Source organism: Neomonachus schauinslandi, chromosome 1 (genome assembly GCF_002201575.2).
Source record: "Neomonachus schauinslandi chromosome 1, ASM220157v2, whole genome shotgun sequence".
NCBI lineage: Eukaryota > Metazoa > Chordata > Mammalia > Carnivora > Phocidae > Neomonachus > Neomonachus schauinslandi.
The window spans coordinates 175,426,677-175,451,468 of NC_058403.1; the positions used below are offsets into that span (position 1 = coordinate 175,426,677).

Sequence of the window (24,792 nt, forward strand, 5' to 3'; positions counted from 1 at the left end):
TAAAGCTGTGATGGATCAGTAATTTGGGAACCAGTTGTGACTTCAGATGTTTTGGGGGTTTTGGTCTTTTTGTTAGGCACATTGACATGTCTGGGTTCCCTGATTCAAGTATGTCTGTCTGACTCCCCACTCCACACTGAATCAGTCACGAAGTCCTTTTAATTCTTCCTATACAATGTCTTTCATTTAAATTCCTCTTTTTGGTCTTCCTTTCCTTTAACTCAGGCCTATATTTTCTCATTGTTGCCAGAGTGTTCTGTCTGTTCTCCTTGCCACCAGAATCTCATTCCCCCTCTTGTTTTTTTCCTGCAGTCATGCCAGTCTGATCATTCTGAAATGCCGTTTTGATCATGGCTGTCCTCAGAAGTTCTCGCTGATTTCCCCTTGCCAACAGGAGAAAAGCCTGAGTGCCTGAGCTGGGTTCAGAGCCCCAGCTGTCTATCCTCTTCCTCATCTTTTATGCTTCATTCCTTACTTCTGTTGACTGGGCTCCCTGTCTCTCTCCTGCCAAACAGATAAACTCATCATTTCCCAAGTTTGCCATAAACTTCAGCTTTTCCTTGCTTTTGTATATTCCATTTTCTCTATTGGAAATATTACATTTTGTCTGAAACTTTTTCTTCTGACCCCAGCAAAGTCATCTCTCCACTGGAAGACTTTTCTTGGTGATGATTATCTTTAATTCTGTCACTGACAGAATTGAAATTCCCGGCACAGTCTTCTCATTTGCAAGGCTTTATTTGGGGATTGATTCCCCCTGCACTGTTGCCACTGTGTGATTGCTTAGCCTCAACACAAAGCTCTAGTGCCTAGAAACCCACTAACGAGTGAGGGAGCCTGTTCTATTCTGAAGCACCTTAGCTTGGTTAAAAGTTCTCCTTTAAGTTGGACTGGCATTGGCTTCCTTCCCACTAGTTTTAATTCTGAACCCATATAGAATAAGTCCCATTCTCTCTTTAAATGTGTCTTCAGCTATCTAGAGCATCACTGCTCTATCCCTTCTAAGGCTTCCAGATCAACCTTTTTTGTCTTGCATTTGCTCATATAGGTCCAAACTTTTCAAATCTTCGGCCTTCCTTGTCTCTTTTTAGGCAAACTCTACTTTTCAATATTGCCCTCGCCCCCCCCCTTTTTTTGGTCAGTGCCCCTTTTTTATTTTTATTTTTTTTTTAAGATTTTATTTATTTGAGCGAGAGAAAGAGGGAGAGAGAGCGTGAGCAGGGGGAGGGGCAGAGGGAGAAGCAGGCTCTCTGAGCAGGGAGCCCGATGTGGGCCTTGATCCCAGAATCCTGGGATCATGACCTGAGCCGAAGGCAGATGCTTAACTTACTGAGCCACCCAGGCGTCCCAGGTCGGTGTCCTTTTTAAGTATCCTTCAAGCTAGACAAAATACTCCAGGTTTGGCCAGAAAGTAGAGAGGAGCCTTTGAGCTGTTGTTTTCGGGGTTTTTTGTGAACATTACTGTGTTCCTGTAGTCTGGGAGCGCATCTACTCATCGCTGGAAACCTCAACACACTATTCTTAGTTTGTCATTAGCCAAAACCCTTAACATTTTAGCCACAGATGTTGTTTAACTGTAATTCTGCTTCTGTGGTAGTGGTTGAAGAACTTTGCATTTGTCCTTGTTCATTTGCACCTTTTTGGATTTGGTTTATTCTATCCACCTGTTCAGTGTTTTCGGAACTGGAATCCGCCATCTGCTGTAATGCTGTTTGTAAACTTGACTCTTGAAATCCCTTCAGTAATCCTTTTCGGAGCACTTACTGTGTGCCACACACAAGGCAAGGCCCTGGGGAATTGAAGAGGCCTTAGATAAGGCTTCTGCCCTTAAGGAATTAGAACGAACATTCTCTGCTTTCACCTGTGACAGTGAATGAAATGCTCAGGGAGGAAGTCTGTCATCACAACTTTGTGTGCTCTTCCACCAGCTACTTTCCTTCAGCTTGAAATTGATCTCCCCTGTAAGGTCAGATGTAAATCCAGTCAGCTTTTTAATCATCTGCCCCGTGTTCTGTGTTCTGCGCATAGAGAAGCCACAGGAGATTGTGATATGCAGTCCTGACATGCAGGCGCCTTCTCTGCCCACGACTCTCCGGCTCAGGCCAGTCGGGGGGATGGTGTCGGTTCTCATGCACCCACGCCAGCTCCTGAGCCTACCATGTCACCTCTTGACTGCCTGCCATTCGTGGATTTGGGGTTCACTGTCTTTGGATTCATCACTTTCCTTTTCCACCTTTTGAAAGTCAAGCAGGGTATAGTTGCCTCTTTTCTGTCTTCTCTGTGGATGCTGAAGGCTAGAAACATCATTCTGATTCCGTCACCACTTATTTTTTCTGTGATCAGCAAACTGTCTTTTCTATTCTTGTAACCACTGTCCCAGGTTTTGCCTTCCATAATAACAGCTGTCATTTTATAGTTCTTCCTGGGCATTTTTCTCTTCTCTTCATTCTCAGTTTGTTGAACAGACCGACAGCCCTTGGTCAGACGGACAGAGAAGCAAACTCCTTGGAACTTCTCAGATACAGTCTGGCCCAAGCCAGGCCCTGATCATCTTAAGCCACAGTCCACAGAGCCAAATCCTGCCTTTAATTTGAGAAGGTTGAGGTCACAAAGTTGTCCAAGGCCATACAGACACAGCCAGCTGGCTCCCATACTCTTAACCCTGATACTCCATGGTCTCTCTACATTCCTAATGGCCAGGGACAACTCATTTAAACTCCGCTTCAGCTGTTCATGGAATGGGGCGAGTTAGATGAGGAGACGCGTGCAGTGTGATTAGAGCATGTTAACACAGTAGATGGTTTGTAAACAGCGAAGTGCCGGTGATGCAATGCTTGCTTACCAATAACACGGGCTGAATTAGGCAATCAGTCTGTAATAATAGTAGCTGGCTGCATGTCAGGCATTGTGCCGAGTGCTTTACAATCCTCATCTCTCTTCATTTCACAGGTTATGTGAATTTGGGTTATGTCCCCATTTTATGATAGCCCCAGGTTACATGGAAACTGAGGCTCAGAGAGATGAGATAACCCGGGCCTGTTTGTCTTCAGAGCCTGGGCCCGTAGCCACCTTGCTGTGGTCAGTCAGTTCCCTGTCATTTTCCGGAGCGTGTGACACCACCCTACCCCCCATAACACTGCACACGCTGTTGACGAAGTTCCACTGCCGGCGGTGTGCTCAGAAGAAAGATCGAGATTTGGGGACGGGGCACTTGGTGTGGTCTATAGGGCTCGGGACGTAGAGGATTGCGCTGGGAACTAAGGATGGACAGGTGGAGTCTGGCGGGGCACAGAGAGAAAGGAGGGGATGTACAAGGCAGGGGCCCAACTGGTGGCAGATCCCCAAAGTCACAGTAGTGTGCTAGACGTGGGAGCAGAGAGAAACTGGTCACACTGGTGTGGCAGGTACGGTGGGGTATACAGAATACGTTAGAGAATAAGTCTGCAGAATGGGAACGTTCACGCCAGTGGCTCTCAGTGAGTTTTTAAAAACTTTGAATTGGTTGTCAGCACTTAAAAATGGGAAGATTTGATGTAAAAGTCTGGATTTACAGCTGCTCTGGAAATACCGGAAGTTCTGGCAGTTGCTGGGCCCTCATCCCCACATGGTAACAATTGGCTAGAACTGAGGCCAGCTGTCTCCATTATGTGGGACAAGTGCTCTCTGCCGTGACACAGAACCCCATCCTCCCCCATAGACTCCATCTGCGTGGCTCAGGAAGGCTGCAGAGCTGGTGACCTCGGCTGAACGGACAAGGAGTCTGATACTGGATCAGAAGTTCCTTGCGCTTGCCTCCTGCCAAATTGCAAGCTCCATGCAAGCGGGAGCCTTGCTTTGCTCGTGCCCTGCTTTACTGCAAGGGCTCGAGAAATGCGCAGCCAGTGCCGGGCACTCAATAACTGTGGCACCTGGATGGCAGCAGTGACCACATTAGAGTGGGATCAGTTCTGGAAGCTGCCGCAGCCTCTCGAATGCTGGGGAGGAAACGGGAGGAAACAGACCGTATGGTTCATTTTGAGGCCCGTTCTTAAGGCAAACCGTGGGTGACCATGAAGCAGCAAATAGGCGGCTTAGAAAAAGAGCGTCGTCTGTGCTGTGTCCGGGAAAGAACTGCTGGTCACGAGGTGCTCTCTGTCAGCGCCTCTCCCGCACGTGGACAGCTACCCTGTTGTTTTCTTCTGCCGACACCCAGGGAACAATAGGAACGCGTAAGGAAGGCTTGCGGCATGTAGTCTGTCGCCTCACTCGGCAGGACCACAGCACGACGGAGATCACAGCCAGAGTTTTTTGTAAAAACCGGTAAAACCGAATTGCTTTTAACCAGGGATATGATCTTTCTTCCTGGCCGCTCATAGTACCCCTTGCCGTGGTTTAGCCTGTGTTCTTGTTTTGTTTATTTATTTGCTTGCCTTTCTTCTGCACTTGGTATTCCTCGGGGCTCTACGGGAATGCACCTTGCACTGGGAAAGAAGAAAGTCAAACTACCTCTCCCCTCGGGCTCCAGCTCCGGAAAAATCAAAGCCAAGCCCAGGCAGCTCTTCGCTGCCTGCAGCAGGGTCAGCGATTTGTGTAATGTTTTCCCTGTCAGCTTATCTCTGCTGATTTCTGGTATTTTTGAGCAGGGGAATGAAGAGCTGCCTTTTTCAGCAGGTGGGACCTGCAGCTGGGATCAAAGCCCAGTGTCGGGGGCTCCTGCCGACAGCAGTCCCTACTTTTCTGTAAACCGCTGTGGTGGGGCGGGATTTGTCTCTGTGGAGTGGGGTGGCTCCAAGAAAAACCAGCGCAGATGCCCTGGGAAGGAATGGAAGGAGAGAAGCATTTCTATCTTGCCCCATGCAGGGAGCGTTTGATAACATCATTTGAATCAAACCATAATCAGGCTTTTGCAACCAGTTCGTGTAGAAACATGAAACGCTGTTCAGCCAACAGGTTTCGTTCTAACAACCGTCTAACTGGAGGTTTAAGTTGTACTGTGTATCCCTATATTTAGTCAAATAATATCTTTGAGCCACTTTTTCATTCTTATTTTTAGTAATCAGTAATTTTTCTAGGTAGTAATTTGGGTCTGATTGGGACTCTTTGGCAACTCTTCAGTTCTAATTATAGAAGACTTTTTGCTTATATGTCTTGATGATAAAGTGAACATAGGATTTTAAAGAGCTGGCCAACAAACTAGTTGAGTCCTAATTTTTGAGAATCCTGGCTACCACCTTAAAATGTGGAACAAATTACAGTTCCCGGCCTGATAAAACTACCCCAGGAGACCTAATTTGCATAACTGTCTTGACAAGGATTGGATCCCACACCATAGGAAAGATTCTCCAGCGGTTTTACTGGCAAGTGTCCTCTTCTAGTATCTTGTTTCATGTCATAAATAAGCTCTAATTACCCAGATGGTATCACTGCCTCAGTGTGAGCCAGGACATAGTGGGTCTGCACCGCAGAGGCTCTGGCCTTCCCCGGGGTTAACCCTCTGTCATGAGGCACATGTTTGCTTTTGAGCGCCGGTGAAAATAGAGACAGTGTACAGACGTGTTTAGCTCATGTGGCTGAGGAGAGGATCAGACGGACTCCTGCATCTGAGCCATTTGAAACCCTCCAGCCTGGTGCCAGTGTGGAATATTAGTACTCAAGGCTGTGGTTAGCCCTGTGGCCTGAGCTATGTCTGGGCCTCATCTTTGTCAAAGAAAATTAGGGCTTTAGATTAGATCTGTGTGGCCCAATTTTATGTAAGCCACATGAGGCTATTTTAATTTAATTAATTAAAATTAAATAAAATTTAAGGTCCAGTTTCTCAGTCACACTGGCAACATTTCAAATGCTCAGTAGCCATGTGTGGCTAGTGGCTACCATGTTGGAAAGCACAGATGGAGAGCTTTTCCGTCACTATGTAAAGCTGTCCTGGACGGCCCTGGACTCTGTTATCTTTCAGATATCTTCCGATCTGAGATTGTGGGGATTGCAACAAAGTGGCTTGCTTGGTCCTTAAAGGAGAAAGAATTGTGCCTTTAATGTCATCCCTGCCACCCGTACGTAGCAGGGGCTGAAATGCTGGAATCTATTCCTTGTTGCCCTGGTGGCTGAGCAGGAGGCCTTCCTGTGGCATCTTTTACATTTTCTTAGATGAGATAAGTTAGCTGTAGAATGATAGGTTTTTGAGCTGTCAGATAGTTACATCTAGTTTAAATTTGTAATATGCAGTATTATAAATTATGGCTAAGCCAGAATTTTTCTTCTTTTGTGCTAAACCTATGGGTCTTCTTTTTTAGAAACAAGGTGAACTATTGTAATTTCCCCTGAACTTGGGACAGCGTAGGTTGGGTCTCAGGCTCAGATGTGTAAAAGGTACGAGAAGGAGTAGCTGAGGCATGCATACATGATGTGGAGATTAGAAATAGCCGCGTGGCAATTCCAGGTAGCTTTCAGGACTAGGGGCCAGGGGCTATGTGTAGTGTTGTAGTGAGCTTAATAGACTAGAGATTCAAGCCCAGAAGAAATGAAATAGGTAAAAAGCAAGAATAAAGCTAGGTCCCATGGTTCAGGCTGTCCCTTTTGTCACCTTTCAGTGAGGCCTTCCTGAAGCACTCATAAAAATTGAACATCCCCTGCCCCTAGTACTCCTGAGCCACCTTTTTAGCTGTCCTTTTCCATGGCACTTATACTCTCTGGCACATTCTGTATTTTACTTACTTTGTGTTTATTGTCTGTCTTTTCCTATGAAAGAGTCTAAGTTCCATGAGCACAAGGATTCTTGTCTGTTTTGTTCAGTGCTTGGGCACATTAGTACTTTCAGTGAATAATGAATGAATGAATGAAAAGAGCAGAATGAGAAAGAAAACGTTTCTGAGAAAGAGCCTTACGATCAGGAGAGGCCAAGGTGATGACTCTTGAGCCAAAAGGACCATTGGAGTAGGGCTCCTTGCACTGTTTTACCTGGCACCAGCGTTGGTGAATGAGTGCGGTTTGGAGGTTATATTTGTGCTTTGAGTGACAGAGGGCTGGCTCATAGTCAGGCTGCCCTTTGTAGAATGTGTGAAGTGATAGCAAATGCTTAGCCCTCTAGAACTGACCCAGGAACAAGACAATCTCACACTATTCCCATCCCTTTTAGGTGTTTGATCAGATTGAGTCAGCAATTTTCTTACACGGGAAAGTGTAAAGTGGTGATAATAATTATCACTTTGACACCGTCACAACTCTCTGGAATAGTGCTCATCAAACTTTTGTGTATCCAAATCCCCTGTGGAGCTTGTTAAAATGCAGATTCTGATGAAGAAGTCTGTGGTGGGGCCTGAGATCCTCCAGTTGTAACAAGTGCCCAATACCACTGCTCTGCTGGTCCAGGGATTTACCCCTGAAGTAGCAAGGTTTTATTAAGGAGAGAAACTAAGTATTAGTCATCATTATCAGTTGCCTTTATTAAAAATGTTTTTAAATTCCCCTTGAACAGGCTAGGGACCGTCATTTCAGAATGTTCTGATAGATACTTTTCACTTTAGTTCAAGTAGTTGTTGAGATAGCATAAGCAAGCATCAAGAAAACCAGCCATTCCCAGTTTTGATTTTCTGTAGTTGAACACTTGTCAGCACTCTTGTCAGGAATGGCTTTCAATTCCAAGGCTTCTTAAGGCAGTTGTTGAATACCCTAAGTCTTAGCAGACTTTTACATTGATTCCTTACATGTGAGCTGTGGTTGCATCCAGTAGGGTTGTGTGTATGTGCTAAGCCCCAGATCAAGCTGGTCCCACACGGGCCTGGATAGGAATTAGGAGAAGTCTGTTTTTATGATACAGCACCTGACTCTCTCTGAAGGCTCACTGTGTCTTTATAAGAACTACTGTCCTGGAAGATTTTGTTTTTTAAGATTTATTTATCTATTTTAGGAAGGGAGGGGAGGGGCGGAGGGGGAAGGAGAGAAATCCTCAAGCAGACTCCCTGCTGAGTGTGGAGCCCAACTTGGGGCTCCGTCCCAGGACCCTGAGTACATGACCTGAGCTGAAATCAAGAGTCAGACGCTTAACTGACTGAGCTCTGTCCTGGAAGATTTAATGAGGGCTAAAAGGAGCATCCAGAACCATGGACATTTCAGAATCTGAGTCTGAGAGTCAAGCTCCCTTGTAAATAGATGATCTTATGTGCATCTCTCTTTCCTGCCACATTCCAAGATAGAGTATAGTTGGCTTTTGAACAACATGGGGGGTGGGGTGGGGTAGGGCTGCTGAACCTTCCCCTTCCCCACCCCTTGCCTCCCATCTCCATGTAGTCAAAAATCTACATACAACTTTTGACTCTACCAAAACTTAATTACAAATAGCCTACTGTTGACCAGAAGCCTTATTCCTAACATAAGCAGTCAAACATATTTTGTATGTTATATGTATTATACACTGTATTCTTACAATAAAGTAAGCTAGAGGAAAGAAAATGTTACTAAGAAAATAAGAGAAAATACCCTCACAGCACTGTATTGTATTTATTGAGAAAAATCTGCATGTTGGTGCCCAGTGCAGTTCAAAGTCGGTGTTGTTCAAGAGTCCGTTGTGTTTAGTCCTTGTAGAATGTTGTCTTTCTGTCCTGCGGTCCAGGGATGTAGCCATGGACCTAATGGTGCTGTTGGTCTTGTACTATGATTCTCTGGTTCCCATGTCACCAGAACCATCCCACTTTTCTCACTTGGACTACTCTCACGGGCCTTAAGAATGTTTGTGTGTACATTACCCTTTTTGTAGGAAACCTTCTCTGCTCTTGCCCCCCTTCTCTTTACCGTTTCACCCCGAAATGGCTGTCCTTCCTCTGTGGTCTCATGGCTAGTACTGAATTATAGTCGATTCTCATTATTCACAGTAGTTATGTTCTATAAAGTTGCTACAAACTCTGATTTCGCAAACTCAACCTTTGCTCCTAGGGGAAATACAGGGTTAGGTTCCTGTGGGTCTCTGGTCACAACATTTTCATCAAACAGTATGTACCTTTGTTCTGTGTTTCTGTTTAAAGGCACCTTATATATTGTTGATTAACAGTGACCCTCATGGCCAACAGCATGGTAACTCAAGCCTGAACAAAGCTTATCTAACACAAATACTTTCTTTCATAAGACACATTATAGCCTTCAAGCACTTAAGAATACTAAAGGGGTGCCTAGGTGGCTTAGTTGGTTGAGCATCCGACTCTTGGTTTTGGCTCACATCCCGATCTCAGAGTCATGAAATCGAGCCACACATCTTGAGACTCCCTCTCCTTCTGCCCGCCACCCATGCTTGCTCCCTCTGTCTCTCCCTCACTCTTTCAAATAAGTAAATCTTAAAAAACAGAATACTAGAAAGTAATTTGACAGTAAGTTCGGGACCATTTTAAACAGTGAAATTATCCTCAAAAAGCCCAAAATGCAAACAATGTGGCACTCACTAGACCTTGAAAAGGAAAGTTTTTTCACAGTCTGAGAGCTGAAATAAGAAGTCTGGGAACGTGCTCTTTGGCAACTAAAACATTCACCTCTCTGTCCATGTCTGTGAATGAGCATAAAAGTGCTTGAGGGTATTGACTTTGAGGTTACAAATAAATTTTAGCGAGTGGGCAAATTCGCAAGTAGAGAATCCGTGAATAATGAGAATCTACTATACCTTGTAGACAGACTTTATAAACATTGGTAGAGGGAACAGCACAGTAAGAGACAGAGAAGAAGAAATACATGTTTCTTTCCTCAAAGAATTTAGTATTTGAAATTTCAAGAAAAGCATTGAAGTCATCAATCTGGGCTTAGAATTAGGACTTTGGTGGACTTCTTGCCCCTATTTTAAAATACAGAATGGTTTTTGCATAGAATTCTCTTGTGGGAAGAGACTGTCTCCTCCGTGGCTAAGACTCTCAAAGCCCCTGAGCCGGACATTCCCAGGGCACCCTGTGCTAATCATTCTCATAAACTTACTTCACTTCATGCTGTGATGGCTTGTTTCTTGCATTCCACAGACTGAGATGATCTGATCTTCAGATCAGAGACTGCGTTTACCTTCACCATTATATGCACCAAACCTGGCAGATAGCAGGCACTCAATAAATATTTGTCAAAAGACTGACCTTGGACCCAGGCAGTTGAGCTGAAAAACTGCAGCCCAGTCTCCTCGCTTCTGGTTCTGGTCCTCAACCCCTTGTGCACAATTCTGAAACCCAGAAAGTTCTGAAAGTACATTTATTTTCAGGGCAATTGGCAGCAAAACCTGACTGACCTGAACTCACCTGATATGAGGCTATTTATGATCTTTATTTAGTCCACTTGGAGAGACTAATAGTACATTTTGCTGCAGAAAAATATTAGTGTATTTGATTACAGGTTGTTGCTGGGGGTGTTAGGTCATATATGGCATAGTAGTGTAGATCCAGAATTACTTTTCTGAAGTGTAAAACAAACAAATGGAAGTTTTAAAATTCATACAGGTCCAACGGTTTCAGGGATGGCATTGTTGACCTGTGGTAGAATTTAGGGATTTTCTGTAGAAGTTTTATTTGAGGAAATGGATCATTTATATAGAAGCAAATTAGCCAGAGGCATAAATGGTTAGTCTCTGGCTGATGAGAGGAGAATTAAGTGCCACAATCTGATGGTATAACTCCTGAGGGGACAGCATGTAATGTAAAGTAAAGCCCCAGGGTTAGTTTGAAGAGTGCTAAATAGTTCTTTTTGTCAAGAGGAAGCTTACGGAATGAAAGCCGAGGAGTTGATTCCTCTTAAGACTTTATCATCAATACAAGAAATATTTACATTGAGTGTTAATCTATGCATGCATGTAATCTACACATCGGCGGAGTTTATTAGGAAAAGAAGTCCCTTGACTTTGAGAAATGATTTGAAAAATCTGACCATGATGTCCAGTTCTATTATTTCACAGACAAATGTGTTGGTAAACATACTCTCCTGGCAAAAAAAATAAATGTGGGCATTGAGGCAGAAGACCCGCAAGCGACTGAGGTCAGCCAAAAAACCTGTTCCGTTTCCTAATCATAATAATAATAAATGAAGCATCTAAAGACTTGGTCTTGTTGTTTCCCCCCACCCCAGGTGGGAAGTTTTCTCTTGTTGCTGTGTAAATTTTAATTGGGATTGCAGTTACAGAATTAAGTCTTCTAAACCTTTTATGCTCATTTTTAAAAAAACTTACCTGTTTTAAGAAAGTTAGCTTTATTCTATACTACACAAATTAGATAAAATTGCTCACTTTGAGTAAAATATTCATTCAACCGGTATAAAGACTTTTGGGGGGTTCATCTTCAGGTTTTTGATAGGTATGAAGCTGTTTTAGGGTTTTGGAAGGAGTAGTAGAAGGAAAATTAGTAGAAATTATTATTTTGTATTTCAGAAAGTACTAGGATTGGTCTGTAGATCAAATGTCCGGGGAGGGGGGATGGGGGGAAATGCCTTTAAAAATGTTATTTGAAATGCCCCACAGACTGGCTTTCACTGCTACCTGGGGGATAACTTCCATAGGAGTGAGCTATATACTTCTGCAGGGAACATCTTTCTGTGTATAGTTCGCACATTGAAAGAGATGACTAATGGATCTTTCTCTAGGCATACTTTGAGATTCTCTTTGTATTTTTAGAACGCACCATGCCTTTTAAAAAAAACATTTACAGTGAGGAGTGTTGCATTAGAGGTCCTGCCAGTTTGCCCAGAGGAAACGGGATCCGGCTCCGTGATCCTGTCCCCCGCATCCCCCCCATTAGGACACACTCCTTCTTGAGGAGGCTCCGTCCACTTTTCCAGAGCAAATGTCAGAAGCCTGTGACTTCTTTTCCAGGACACATGTTTGTTGGTTGTTGTTTTAAGCTAATTTTTGTTGAAGTACACACAGATTATAAGTAGACAAAGAATGAACTCTGTTGTGGTAAAATACCTGCGTAACCAGCACCCAAATCAAGAATCATGCTTGAGAGGCTCTCAGGTGCCCCTTAGTGCACTGTCATTCTCTGACCCCTACCCTGTAACCACCATCCTCCTGACTTCTGTCACCATCTGTTGGTTTTGCCTGTTTTAGAACTTGGTGGAAGTGAAATAATACAGTGTATACTCTTCTGTGTGTGGCTTCATTCCTTCATAAAGCTTTTTTTTTTTTTTTTTTTTAAGATTTATTTATTTTAGAGAGAGGGAGCGGGGAGAGAGTGGTGGGGAGGGTCAGACGGATAGGAAGAGAGTCCTAAGCAGACTCCACACTGAGTGGAGCCTGACTTGGAGCTCGATCTCACGACCCTGAGATCAGGACCTGAGCCGAAACCAAGAGTCAGACGCTTAAATGACTGCGCCACTCAGGCGCCCCTCTTTCAACGTTATTTTTGTGAGTGTTCTAACTCAACATTAATCTTAAAGGTCTCTTTGGGGCAACTTTAAAAAAATGTAGCAGATTGATCTGAGGACATTAAGAAGGTGCACAGCTAGTCCTGTAGTTGTGTAAGGAGTGTGACGCAGGGGAATTGGGGAGGTTGGGTGTCGAGTAGACTATAGGTGGTGTATTTCTGAGCACTTTCCTCCTTGCCTTTGCTGACCAGTGCTAAGACACGCCAGTGGGACTCCTTCCCTGCAGGGTACAGCTTTCCGGGCCCAACAAGGAACAAACCTAGTGAGTCTACATTCAGGAAGGAGCTCAGTGCTTCAGCTCTGTCTTCCCTGCAGAAGGGAGGCAAGTTCAGTCGCTGCCCTTATTCTGTCAGTGAGCCATCCTGATGGGCACAGCGTGGAGCGTAAGAGCAGAGGAGGGTGCAGCAGGCCTGCCCCGGAGCTGGCCTCTTTGTGCTGTGCCTGGCCCTGGGGAGGCGCGGCCTGTCCCGGAGCTGTGTCCTATCATGCTGTTCCTGTTTTCTCCCGAGGAAAGCAAAGGTTCCACACTTCCTTCAGAGAGCCTGTTAAACCGTGGTTCCCAGTGAATGGGAAGAGGCCGCGCTTATGTGATACTTCAGACAATTAATAATTTTATAGAGCAGGATTGTCACTAAGAACCCACAGAATGGTTCAGGATGAACTGCTTCATGCCGTGGTGATGTGTGTTTAAGAAGACATTCCACGGTGTATCATACCAGTGAGTGGATAAATATTTTGAATTTTCAAAGTTTTTGACTCCTATCATAATTTGGAGAGCTGCATGCTTCAGCCTGTGTGTGTGGTAAACATACCAGCACTTAAGTATTTTCCTGTCTCAGTATTGTGAAAGCAGCAGAGCCCACTAACTTTATATTTTGTAACCAAGGAAAATTTTAGCATTTAGAACAAGCACACAAAGAAATAAACACATTAAATCGCTTAACCCGGTCTTTGCTTCTCAGAGCATGCCAGGAAATTTGGAAGCAGTCATTTTCATTCTGCTTTCAAGATGGGAAAGTGGAGACAAAAAGGACATTTTTGAAAGATTCAGCCAGAACCTCCACTTCTGTAGACCTCAAAACTTGCCCTGTTTCACCAAGTTCCTAATAGTAGGTCTGGGCATAAGAAGTTGGAGGGCAGAGGGCAGAGCGTACCAGCTGGCGGTCCATGGCATCATGAATGGGTGTTGGGGGAACGAAGATACTGGCCCCTTAGCATTCAGGCTGGCAGGTGGATGCAGACCCCGTGTCATGCCAGGCAAATGGCATCTTCTGTGTGTTCCATGACATGAAATCACTTCCAGAGCACTGCTTTACATAGACTGCTTTTCTAAGACTGAGGTGGGATTTTAGCTGAGTACTGAATGAGTAAGACCCCTCATGGGAAGACTTAGGGGAAGAATGTTCCAGAAGGAGGGTACAACAAGTGTCAAGGGCCTTGAGGCACGAATGCACTCGTGTGTCCTTGGGACGGAGAGAGGGCAGTGGAACAGTGACCTGGACACGAATGGTGGGTGACCTCACTGAGAGGCAGGCAGGACCCAAGGGCCAGATCTCTGGGGCTTTGTCCTCACTGGGGAGTTTGGATTTTATTCTGTTTTGGGAAGCCATTGCAGGTTTTTATACAGGGAAACATCATGCTCATAACATAGAAATGTAGAACCATGGTGTTTAGATTCAGAGGAGAATTAGAAACAAACTGATCCATTCTCTGCATTTTATTGGTGAAGGAAACTGTTCTGTGCCTTGCTGCTGATATTTTTTGTGTCATTTTTTTCATCTGTAAAACCAAGAGGTTGTATGTGATGCTTTCTGATTTCCGTTCAGCTCTAAAGGTCTCGATCCCTATATACCCCTCTGTATTAGTGTCCTAGGACCACTGTAACAAATGACCACAAACCGGATGCTTAAAACAACAAAAAGCTATTCTCTCAAAATTCTGGAGGCCAGAAGTCCAAGATCAAGGTATCTTCCACAGGGTTGGTTCCTTCTGGAGGCTTCAGGGGGGTGTCTGTTCCATGCCTCTTTCCTAGCTGCTTGTGGTAGTGAGCAATCCTTGACATACCCTGGCTTGTAGATACATCACTCCTGTCTCTTCCACCATTATCACATGGCCTTCTCTGTCTCTGTATCCTCATACGGTACTATTGTAAGGACACCTGTCCCCTGGAGTCATTGGATTGCGGGCCTGCCCGAACCCATTATGACCTCATCTTGATTTGATTATATCTGCAAAGATCCTATTTCTAATTAAGGTCATGTTGACAGGTTCTGGGGGTTAACTTTGAATATATCTTTGTGGGGGGCACATTTCCACCCATAATACCTTTCTTCCACCACCTTCATAGTAATGCCTTCTCCATCTTGTTGATTGACCTCCACTTAGTTTAATGGAATCTGAACAGCCATTTCATCTGAACAGCTAAGAGGTCAAAATACTACACCTCTGTTACTAAACAACACTGGGTGCCCTTTTCACATAGATGAAATGTAGAAATATTGTCAGAATTGTTCAAATCTGACATACCCAAAATGTCGTGCTTCACAGAATCATTTTAGAGAAGAATGTATCTGTCTCAGCCTTGGACCCATAATCCTCACTTCCACATATCCTTTTCTATCCAACAGAAGTGGGTTTTTTTGTTGTTGTTTGTTTTGTTTTCATTTTTGTGTATTTTTTACTTAACCAGCTATTTGGTTTCATTAAAATCACATATTTATTCTTTGCCTTGTACCAGAAATTATTTAAAGCATTTCTGTGTGTGTGTGTGTGTGTGTTTGCGCGCACGCATAAAACAACATGGTGTTAATTAAATGTGGGGTCAAAGAAGGAAAAAAGCAACAAAATGAAAAGGGAGGCAAGTCGGAGCTTTGGGTACATTGCATCATGCCAGGCGGGTCACAGATTTTACTTTCCTAAAAGCCAGGATGGAAAGGGAGGCCTGCAGGTTTCACACTGCCCAGAGTTTTGTGGGGCCGGTTTTGAAATCAACTCTGCACACCAGTTTGGAGGATTAAAGTGAAGCATATTTCAGCAAAAGCAGTTCTGCTGGGGGCGGAGGGAGTAGAGGGAAAGGTGGCAAGTTGATGGGACTCACATTTCCATCTCTGCTAATCTGATTCGGTCTGGCATAAATGCAAAACCATTTCAGGGAGGGATTGAGTCCATTTCTTTCAAACAGTTCTTTATGAACATTGTGCCTTTCTAAATCTGTTTATCCCCTTTACCCTTCCACTTCTTAGATGGGTAATCAGTGAAGAAGTAAAAATAGTAGCCTCTCTGGATTTGGGTAAACCTTCATTCACCTACCTGAGGCATGCTCTAACGTATGTGGGATTACCATCGCAATTTTTTTTTTTTTTAATATGAAGTCATTTACTTCGCTCTAAAAATGTGTGCGTGTTTGTGTATCTAGTGCAGCTACTTATGTGTGTCATGCCGGGGTGGGGGGGTCCTTATTTCTGAATATTCATTCAAATTTCTGTACTTAACAGAGTTACAAAGAGAAGTGATGATAGTCAAAACACAGACATATTCACTAGTGACCAAACCACTTAATAAATTTAGTCCCCATTCTAGCATATCATTTCCTTCCTAGCATCCTACCCACCCATCCGGCCAGTGTTTTTGTTGTTTGACTTCTTGTTGATCGCTGATACTGTACAGTGCAAATAAATTGCAGATTGGGCAAAAGATCAAGGACTTCACAAGGGCAGTGAAAGTGCTTGAGGGAAACACGCAACCACTGACAATGAGGCTTGGAAGCGTAGGATTAGCTAATAGTTGAAGAAGAAAACTCTACAATAACAGTGACATCAGTGGAAAGTCTTTAAATGCCAAAGGAATCATTTGAGTATCGCATGATTGGAAGACACTTGAGAAAACTGTTGTTGCCTTGGTGATTATTTGTTCTTTGATTTGCTGTAAAAGACTGACCTAAAGTGATGAATGTCATACAGTGCTGTATTGTAATTTTGTTAGAACAGTTACAAAACAATTAATATTTGGTTCATTCTTTGTTCATTTGGAGAAATGGTACCTTAGTTGCAGTTATAACCTACAAATTAAGTCATTAAATATTTTATGAACTTGTTTGTGAGTTTGTAATTTTTTTGAAGGTGAAATCTCAACCTTTTTTTTGTTACTATTTACTATTAAATTTTGACCTTTTATGTTGATTTACCTTAAGTGACCTTTTTTGGTCTCAATTTATCTTCCATTAATGAGCATCTCCACTGTCTATTTGTTTCAGCTATAAGGGGTGTAGTATGTTGGAGTATCCCCTCAAAATTCCCAGAACCTGAGAATATGACCTTATTTGGAAATAGGGTTATTTCAGATTGTAATTGATTGTTAAGATGAGGTCATGCTGGAGTAAGGTGGGCCCTTAATCCACTATGACTGGTATCCTTGTAAGGAGAGGAGAAGAGACACAGAGACACTTCCAGAGGGAAGATAGCACGTGAAGAAACAGACACACGGGAAGAGTGCCGTGTGATGACAGAGGCAGAATTTGGAGTGATGGGTCTACAAGCCAAGGAACACCTGGGGTTGCCAGCAACACGAGAAGCAAAGAAGCGTGGGAGAGGTTCTTCCTTGGAGCCTCAGAAGGGACTTCTAGCCTCTAGAATTGTAAGAAAAGAAATTTCTGTTGTTTTAAGCCACCAGTTTGTGGTAGTTTGTTATGCCCTAGGAAACTAATACAAGGAATTTTCAGAAAATTATTCTGCTGGTCCATAGACTACATGTTAATTTTCAGAGCCCAGGCCCAGAGAGGTATTAACATCAAGTTGGAAATAAGGTGAAAAGTGATTTCACTGGCCCAGACTCAGTATGGCTTAAATAACTTGCAGTATTTTCTGTATTAAATAAGTAGCTTCTTGTTTAAAGAAATGGATCGTTTCTGTTAATGACTGAGCTGGAGGCAGGTGTCACTAGTATAGTGTATCAGCACACAATTTTCTGTTCATCTGTGCATCAGTCGGTACTTGTGTTTCATGGCAGCTTTCAAAAGAAGACTGTCCCTAGCAACTTCTACTTAAAACCAATGCATTATCTTTTACATCAGGCTCCATATATGTGTTTTGGGCAGGGGATTCTGAAGTTTGGAACTGGTTCTTTCCAGTAGACAGGAGTTACATGATTATATGCCATTATCATCAATACCCTTTTAAAAGAAAGCTGATGTACTGTTTGTCCCAGACGGAACTGGGGGTGTGTGTATGTGTGTGTCCTTTGAAATTAAAAGGCCAAGTCAGTGTATTCCATCATCCAGTGTGAAATGTTTGTGGAATTGCCTGACTGGAGCCCTGTCTTACATTATCAGTCGCTGGCTCTAGTGTCAGTGTGTCATGCCTGGCAGGTTAGTGGGTTTTGGCAGAGGAAATGAAACCTAGTCAGTTACTACGAGATTTATAGTAGATCTGCTATTGCAGGAAGTGGTGAAAAGTTGATTGATAGTTGGAGACAAAACTCTACGACAAGAAACAGGATGTATGCTTTCTATTTATACCCAGGTTTTCCTACATTTTAGGGCTCCTTTTGCACTTGGTTTTGGCTCTTTCATAGGCCATGCAGTCCCTCACCCTTTAACTCAGTCACCAAAATATAAAATAACGGAGGAAATTTTCTGTTAGCTTAGCTATGATAAAGGCACGTATTCCCAGCTGTTACTGTTACTCTTTCCTGGTAGTTGTATTTACTGGAACTTGTCAGAGAGCCGTTTTTAATTTTTAAAAAATCCTCCAAATAGGTTATTATTTCACATATACAAACAGAATAAAAGCTTTTTTAAAAGTTACGTGGTAGGATTATATTTCCAAAAACTTTCTAAGGAAAACCTGTTTTGAGTATCTTTTTAAAATATGACATTACTGGGGCGCCTGGGTGGCTCAGTTGGTTAAGCGACTGCCTTCGGCTCAGGTCATGATCCTGGAGTCCCAGGATCGAGTCCCGCATCGGGCTCCCTGCTCAGCGGGGAGTCTGCTTCTCCCTCTGACCCTCCCCCCTCTCATGTGCTCTCTCTCTCCTCTCATCCTCTCTCTCAAATAAATAAATAAAATCTTTAAAAAAAATAAAAATAAAAAAAATAAAAAAAAATAAAATATGACATTACTGTGATCCACTTGTCATGTCTCTTTTTAAAGGATGAATCTCTTCACTCCTGATTGAATACATTCTTAACAAGTAGGTGCTCTTGACTTAGATATAAAATATATACCATAAGTACAACTAGTAACTCAGTGTATTCATTACTTTATATCTGCATGTACCTGGTTTTTGTAAGCATTCTGGTTAACTAATAATGTCACTCGACGGAGCTTTGACATGAACTAGCTGGTCTGTTTTGAGTGTGACAGTGAAAAACCACTAACTACATTAAATGAGGTGCTTTCTGAAATGGAAAGGGCCATTGCAGAGTTAGGTTCTAGAATTTACAAGGAGTGGCAGACTTAGAACCAACTCTAATTGTACCAGTGGTTGAAAGAACAAAAAGCTCCTCTTTCATGGCTTAATTTTTTTTCTCCAAATGAATAGTTGTTTTTTTTTTGCAAACAATGATTGCTAAGTAATCTGCATGAAATAATTGAATAGAAAGAAACCCAACTTTCATTCCTTGGACCATTAGGTCACATTCTACATCAATGATGTTTTGAAATTTTTAATTCCTTTTTATTCTAGCATTCTTTAAGTGGAGAATTCAGAATGCTTCTTCCATAAACTTAAGGTTTCTATCACAACTTTAATAATTTAGGAAACTAGCCAGCTTGATGTAGTAGTAAAAGTGGGATTAATAAGAAATGGAGATGAATCAGCATGGTGAAGAATCATAAATGAACATAGAATTCTTTTTTTACATAATTTTTTTTAAAAAAGATGTATTTATTTCAGAAAGAGAAAGAGCATGAGTGGGAGGGGCAGAGGGAGAGAGAGTATCTCGAGCAGACTCCATGCTGAGCGTGGAGCCCAGCGTGGGGCTCCATTTCATGACACTGAGATCATGACCTGAGTTGAAAACAGAAGTTGGACGCTTAACTGACTGTGCCACCGAGGTGCCTTGATTTTTTTTTTTTTTTACATGTTTTATATAAATGGATCACTTTAAACGTAATACAGCAGTTAAAGTGAGAAACAAATGAAGGATGAAAATTCACATTACCTGGTAACAGGCACAAGTCCTGTTAGGGTCACATGGCTCATCTGGGCTACTTCCCTGCCTGTCAGAGTGGATCCTTTTTAGTCTCACATATGTGGGATATGCCAGGTCTGAAAAGAGCCAGGATTACAGGTGAGAGGCTTTGAAATCCAGATTTATTCTGTTATACACGACAGATACAGTATAGTAGACAATAACAAAGATCCAGGTAGTTTCAGCTTGAGAGTTGACACATCTACTCTCTTCACTGTATCCACAAAAATAATCCAGATGTTTTCTTCCAGCTCTAAGCCTCTGTTGTTCAGGCTCAGATGTGCACTTCATTGAAGCTTGCTAAGCTAAAGCCATCAGTGTTTGCAGACTTCTGTGCCTGGGCCTGTCAGAACTTGCTCATTTGGAAGATGTTGAATAGAGCTCCAAATGGGGAGAAGTGAAGAATGTGGTCTTAGGATGGGAGACTTTTCAGAGCCTGGATATTTGTGGGAGGCTCTGTGGTGGAGGAGTGAGCACACTAGAGCTCTAAGGCGTGGGTTTCCGGTCTTGACTGTGCCTTGTTAGCTGGGTAGATTTCATCAGCTCTCTTACCCCTCCAGGCTTCTGTTGTGTCATCTGTAATGTGGACAGAGATGAAACTGACCCACGAGGTTGTCATTTGGAGCAAGTGTTTGTGGAACATCATCTTTCATATATTGTCAGAAGTATTTGTCGTGGCTAATAAGAATGAGATGTAAGGGTCACTGAAGTAAGAGCTTTTATTTTAAAATTTTGTTTCCAATATTATGATTTAGTAAGAGGCATGGTCTTATTTCCCAGATTCCTTGCTGTTTATCTCTTAAAGCTGCAGGTTACTACCCCGAGAGGACCTGCTTCAGTGAAAAAGATGGCAGTGAACTAGCTCCTGCGCTGACAGGGCCTTAGGGCAGAGATGTTTCAGACTGTCTACTAACTCAGACCAGATTCTTTACCAGTGGTCATCAAGGTTTCACAATATATGGTGGGTGGACACCATTGACACCCGCCTTGGACATGGATGTAACCATCTTACTCCATAACTGTGCTCCTCAAGGTGTCTCAAGCTGGTGAGAGCATCCAGAGTTTATAACCCTTTGGTGAATCATAAGTTGACTTAAGGTGATCTTATCCTAGTTTTTCTCTTTACCCTATTCACCTTCCTTTTTCTAAGCTCTGGGAATTCTAGCACTGACACTCAGGGGTTTCCTTGCACATGAGAAAGTTGCCCTCAGTGAGGGCTGTTGCCCGTGGCCGTTCGCCCCGCCTGCTGCACCTTGCACCTGCCCTAGAACCCAGGGGGGATGGAGCTTCCCTGCACAAAGTCATTATTACGCCACATATTCTGAGACCAAAGGGCTCATCTAGGCACTTAGGTGAAAAATACCACCTTTGTTCACTCGTTCCCATTGCCCCACCAGTTATTTCAGCTGCAGTGTAATGAGGCTTCACTTTCTCAGTACTATGGGATGGACTACTCTTTCAGAAGTGACCTTATCTTGTGAACTCACCCTCCTCCAGTGTGCCTCAAAGCCACTAAATGTTCTGTATGCTCATTTCACCTTTGAACTTAGAGACACATAGAAGCCATGTCAGCATGCTGACCACTCACTGCCACCCATTTCCATTGTCACTTCCGATTTTCCTCTTGGGGAGAGTAAAGACAGGGTTTTTGGACACCTATGGTATACTTTTCGTTACTTCTTTCATAACAAAAGGAAAACAACTCATTCATCCAAGTTAATTAAAAAGTTTAAATGTAACATTACAAATTTAGAAAAATACCCTCTGACATAACATGAAATGGTGTTCTGATAAAAATAAAAAGCACTTCATGCTGCTCTCTATAGTACTGCATTTTCTTTTTTTGTATATTTAAAATTTTTGAATAGGTATTAACATTCACAGAGGCTTAAAAATAATTTGTAGTGAAAAGCCTCCCTCTCACCATCATCCTCCTCCACCTTTCTAGTCCCCACTCTTCCCCCCCCATGTAAGCTAGTATTTTCTATAGCTTTCCAGGTTTATTGATAAGTATACAAGCAAATAGATGTGTTTATATTTCTTTCTCATTTTTTAACATAAAAGGTAGCATATACATATGGCACGCCTTTTGTTGTTGCTGTGAAACGGTTTATCTGGGTTAGCCCATGAACAGACTCGTTCTTATGCAGCCATGGACCCTTCCTTTGCATGGAGTGTCCGTAACTTAACCAGTCCCATAATCAGGGGCATTTGGTTGTTTCCCATTTTGGAGTATTAAAAACAATGCTGGATTAATAACCTTGGGCCTCTGTCCTATAGCATATATGTTTAATTTCCAGATGTGGTATTGCTGGGTCAAGGGGATGTACATTTTCAATTTTGTAAGTTATTGCCAGCTTCTCCTTCACAAGGGGTCAGACCTGTTTAATTTCTTACCAGCAGTGTAGGGAGGTGCCGTTTCCCCCACAGCCTTGCTAGTCGTGCTATCTAATGTTTGGATTTTTGCCACTGTGATAAATGAAAAATGTATCTCAGAGTGACTTTAGTTTGTACTTCTCTTATTTGACTGGAGTTGAACATCTTTTCATATGTTTAAGAGGAATTTATATTTCCTTTTGTGGGAATTGTCTCCTTATGTCTTTTGTCCATTTTTCTGATGAATTGTTATATCCATTTTTAAGAACTCTGTTGGGAAGATTAGGCCTTGCTCTTTGACATGAGTTGAGTTGCCAGTATTTTTCTCAATTTTGTTTTAGTCTTTTGACTTTATGATTTGTTTTGTTGGTTTTTGTTGTTGTCTTAAAGAAGTTTTTTTTTTTTTTTAATTGTATTTGTCAATCTTTTCTTTTTTGGCTTCTGGATTTTTTTTTTTTTAATTTTATTTATTTATTTGACAGAGAAAGACAGCATAAGCAGAGGGAGTGGCAGAAGGACAGGGAGAAGCAGGCTCCCCCTGAGCAGGGAGCCCGATGGGGGGCTCGATCCCAGAACTCTGGGATCATGACCGGAGCCGAAGGCAGGTGCTTAACCGACTGAGCCACCCAGGTGCCCTGTGGCTTCTGGATTTTAAGTCATAGTTAGAAAGGGTTTCCTCATTCTAGAGGCATAAAGGGGATCTCCTCTATTTCCTTGTAATACTTTATTTGCTTCATTTTTTTTTTTTTTACATTTATCTCTTTGATCTGTTTTGGGATTTATCTTGGTGTGTCACATGAAGTATGGCTCCAACTTTATTTTGTTGTTCCTGGGCCAATTAATGAATAGTCCTAATATTTCTTCTTCAAATGGCTTTCAAGGTCCAAAAAGTTGGCAGCTCTTGCAGAAGCCTTAAAGGAAGTGTCGCTGACAAAGGCCCAGCTGGGACTAGACCTGGAAGCGCTGGAAGCCGCAGCTCTTCTTGTGCAGGAGGAGGAAACAGCAGTAGAAGCAGCCCGTTCCGTTTCCAGGCGGCAGACCCCTTCCTCCAGTTCCGAGGCAAGTGATTCCGAGGAAGCAGACAGCACCACGTCCTCTGAGACTGAGGGCTCAGACTCAGAACAAGGGGAGCTCACAGGGAGTGAATCTGAGACAGCAGATCCCTTGCGAGGCCCCTCCCTGGAGGGAGGCAGCACCCTGCTTATTGTCGACGGTGGGGTGTGCAGAAACTCAGCCACCGAGACCTCAGATGGCAGTCCCGGAAAGCCGCCTGCCTCCTCCCCGGCTCTTGGAGGGTCCCGGCCGCTGATAGAGGAGCTTGGAGAGCACCTGAACTCGACCGTTCAAGTTTCTGAACTCAAGGAATCGGCTGCTGGAACGTGACTGGCAAACACCAAGTGATTGACTCCGAGTGGTTTTCCCCACCATTGAGAATTATGTCAGATTTGGTTTCCTTTACTGAATGGTGATTCTTCATTTTCACTTTGTCCTTTTTCTTAGTGTATACAACACTGTTTTTCAGCGAGCTGATATTGATACCTGTTGGTTTCCTTGGTACAACTTTAAAGTTTTAAAGTATTTTTGCCAAAGTATAATTAATATTGAAGATGAACTAACAGTTCGGCCAGAATCTCTAGAATGTAGAGCCCATTCATATGGTTTTCGTCAAGATTTTATTTTTAAGTAACCTCTACACCCAGTATGGGGCTCGAACTCACAACACTGAGATCAAAAGTCACAAGCTCTATCAGCCAGCCAGGCGCCCCCATTAATATTTTTAGTAGCCTCACCAAGGGATACTTGACATACAATAAACTGCACGTATTTAAAATGTACACTGTGGTTAGTGTTGACATATATATGCACGAAATGAAATCATCACTGCAGCCAAGATTCTCTTCTTACCCATCATTCCCAAGTGTCCTCGTCCCCCTTTGTTACCCCTCTCCCCTACCCCCCCGTACCACCCACCCCTCCATTCCCCAGCAAGCACTGATTTGCTCTGACACTGAACATTAGTTTGCATCTCTTAGGATTTAATGTAAATTGAATTATAGTAATATGTACTCTTGTAAAAAATTAGGCTTATTTCACTCACTATAATTATTTTCAGATTTGTCGACGTAGCATGTATTCAAGAGGCATTTTTTAAAAAGGTTTTTGTTTTTTTCCTGTATCTGAGTAGTATTTCATTGGATAGATTTTTCCATTCACCTACTGATGGACATTTGGGTTGTTTCCAGCTTTTGGCTGTTACAAATAAAGCCGTTACGAACATTTGTGTACAAGTCTTTGTGCGGACATATGCGTGCATTTCTCTTTGGTAAATATCCAGTGGTGGAATGGCTGAGCCCATATGGTAGTTGTATGTTTAACGGACTGTGTCCCAACATGGCAGTACCAGTTCACGTTTCCACCGGTAAAGTAGACTTCCAGGTCCTGCACATTCTTGTCATCACTGAGTGTGATTTGTTTTTACCATTTTTATCATTTTAATAGTGAGATGGTATCTCTCAGTGGTTTTAATTTTCATTTTTTTAAGACTTCTGATGGTGAGCCTCTTTTCAGATGCTTATTTGTCATCCACAAATCTTTGGTGAAGTGTCTGTTCAAATCTCTTGCCCTTTTTTTTTTTAAAGCTGGGTTGCTTGTTTTCTTATTTTTGACTTTTGAGAGTTCTTTATAAATTCTGGATACAGATCCTCGTTATGAGTCATCTTTGCACACCTTGTAACTTTCAATTGGGTGCCACACATTGTAAATTTCACCTTGCTGAATATGTAGCCTTATCTTCTTCAGCTTTGTTTGGGGATGCAGTTAAGTTACTCGAAAATAGTTTGATCTTTGCACGTCTTGCTTGTGTAATTTGTTAGGCAGGTCTG

At 42.8% G+C, this 24,792-nt stretch overlaps 1 protein-coding gene across 1 annotated transcript in view; it reads left to right on the forward strand.

The window, feature by feature from the left end:
* Positions 1-24,047, forward strand: part of SHQ1 (SHQ1, H/ACA ribonucleoprotein assembly factor) — a 98,742-nt gene extending 74,695 nt beyond the window's left edge. Inside the window, exon 11 of the mRNA XM_021695044.1 lies at positions 22,792-24,047. Coding sequence (XP_021550719.1) covers positions 22,792-23,293 — 502 coding nt within the window. The 3' untranslated portion in view covers positions 23,294-24,047. The remainder of the gene's footprint in view (positions 1-22,791) is intronic.
* The last annotated feature ends 745 nt before the right edge of the window (positions 24,048-24,792 follow it).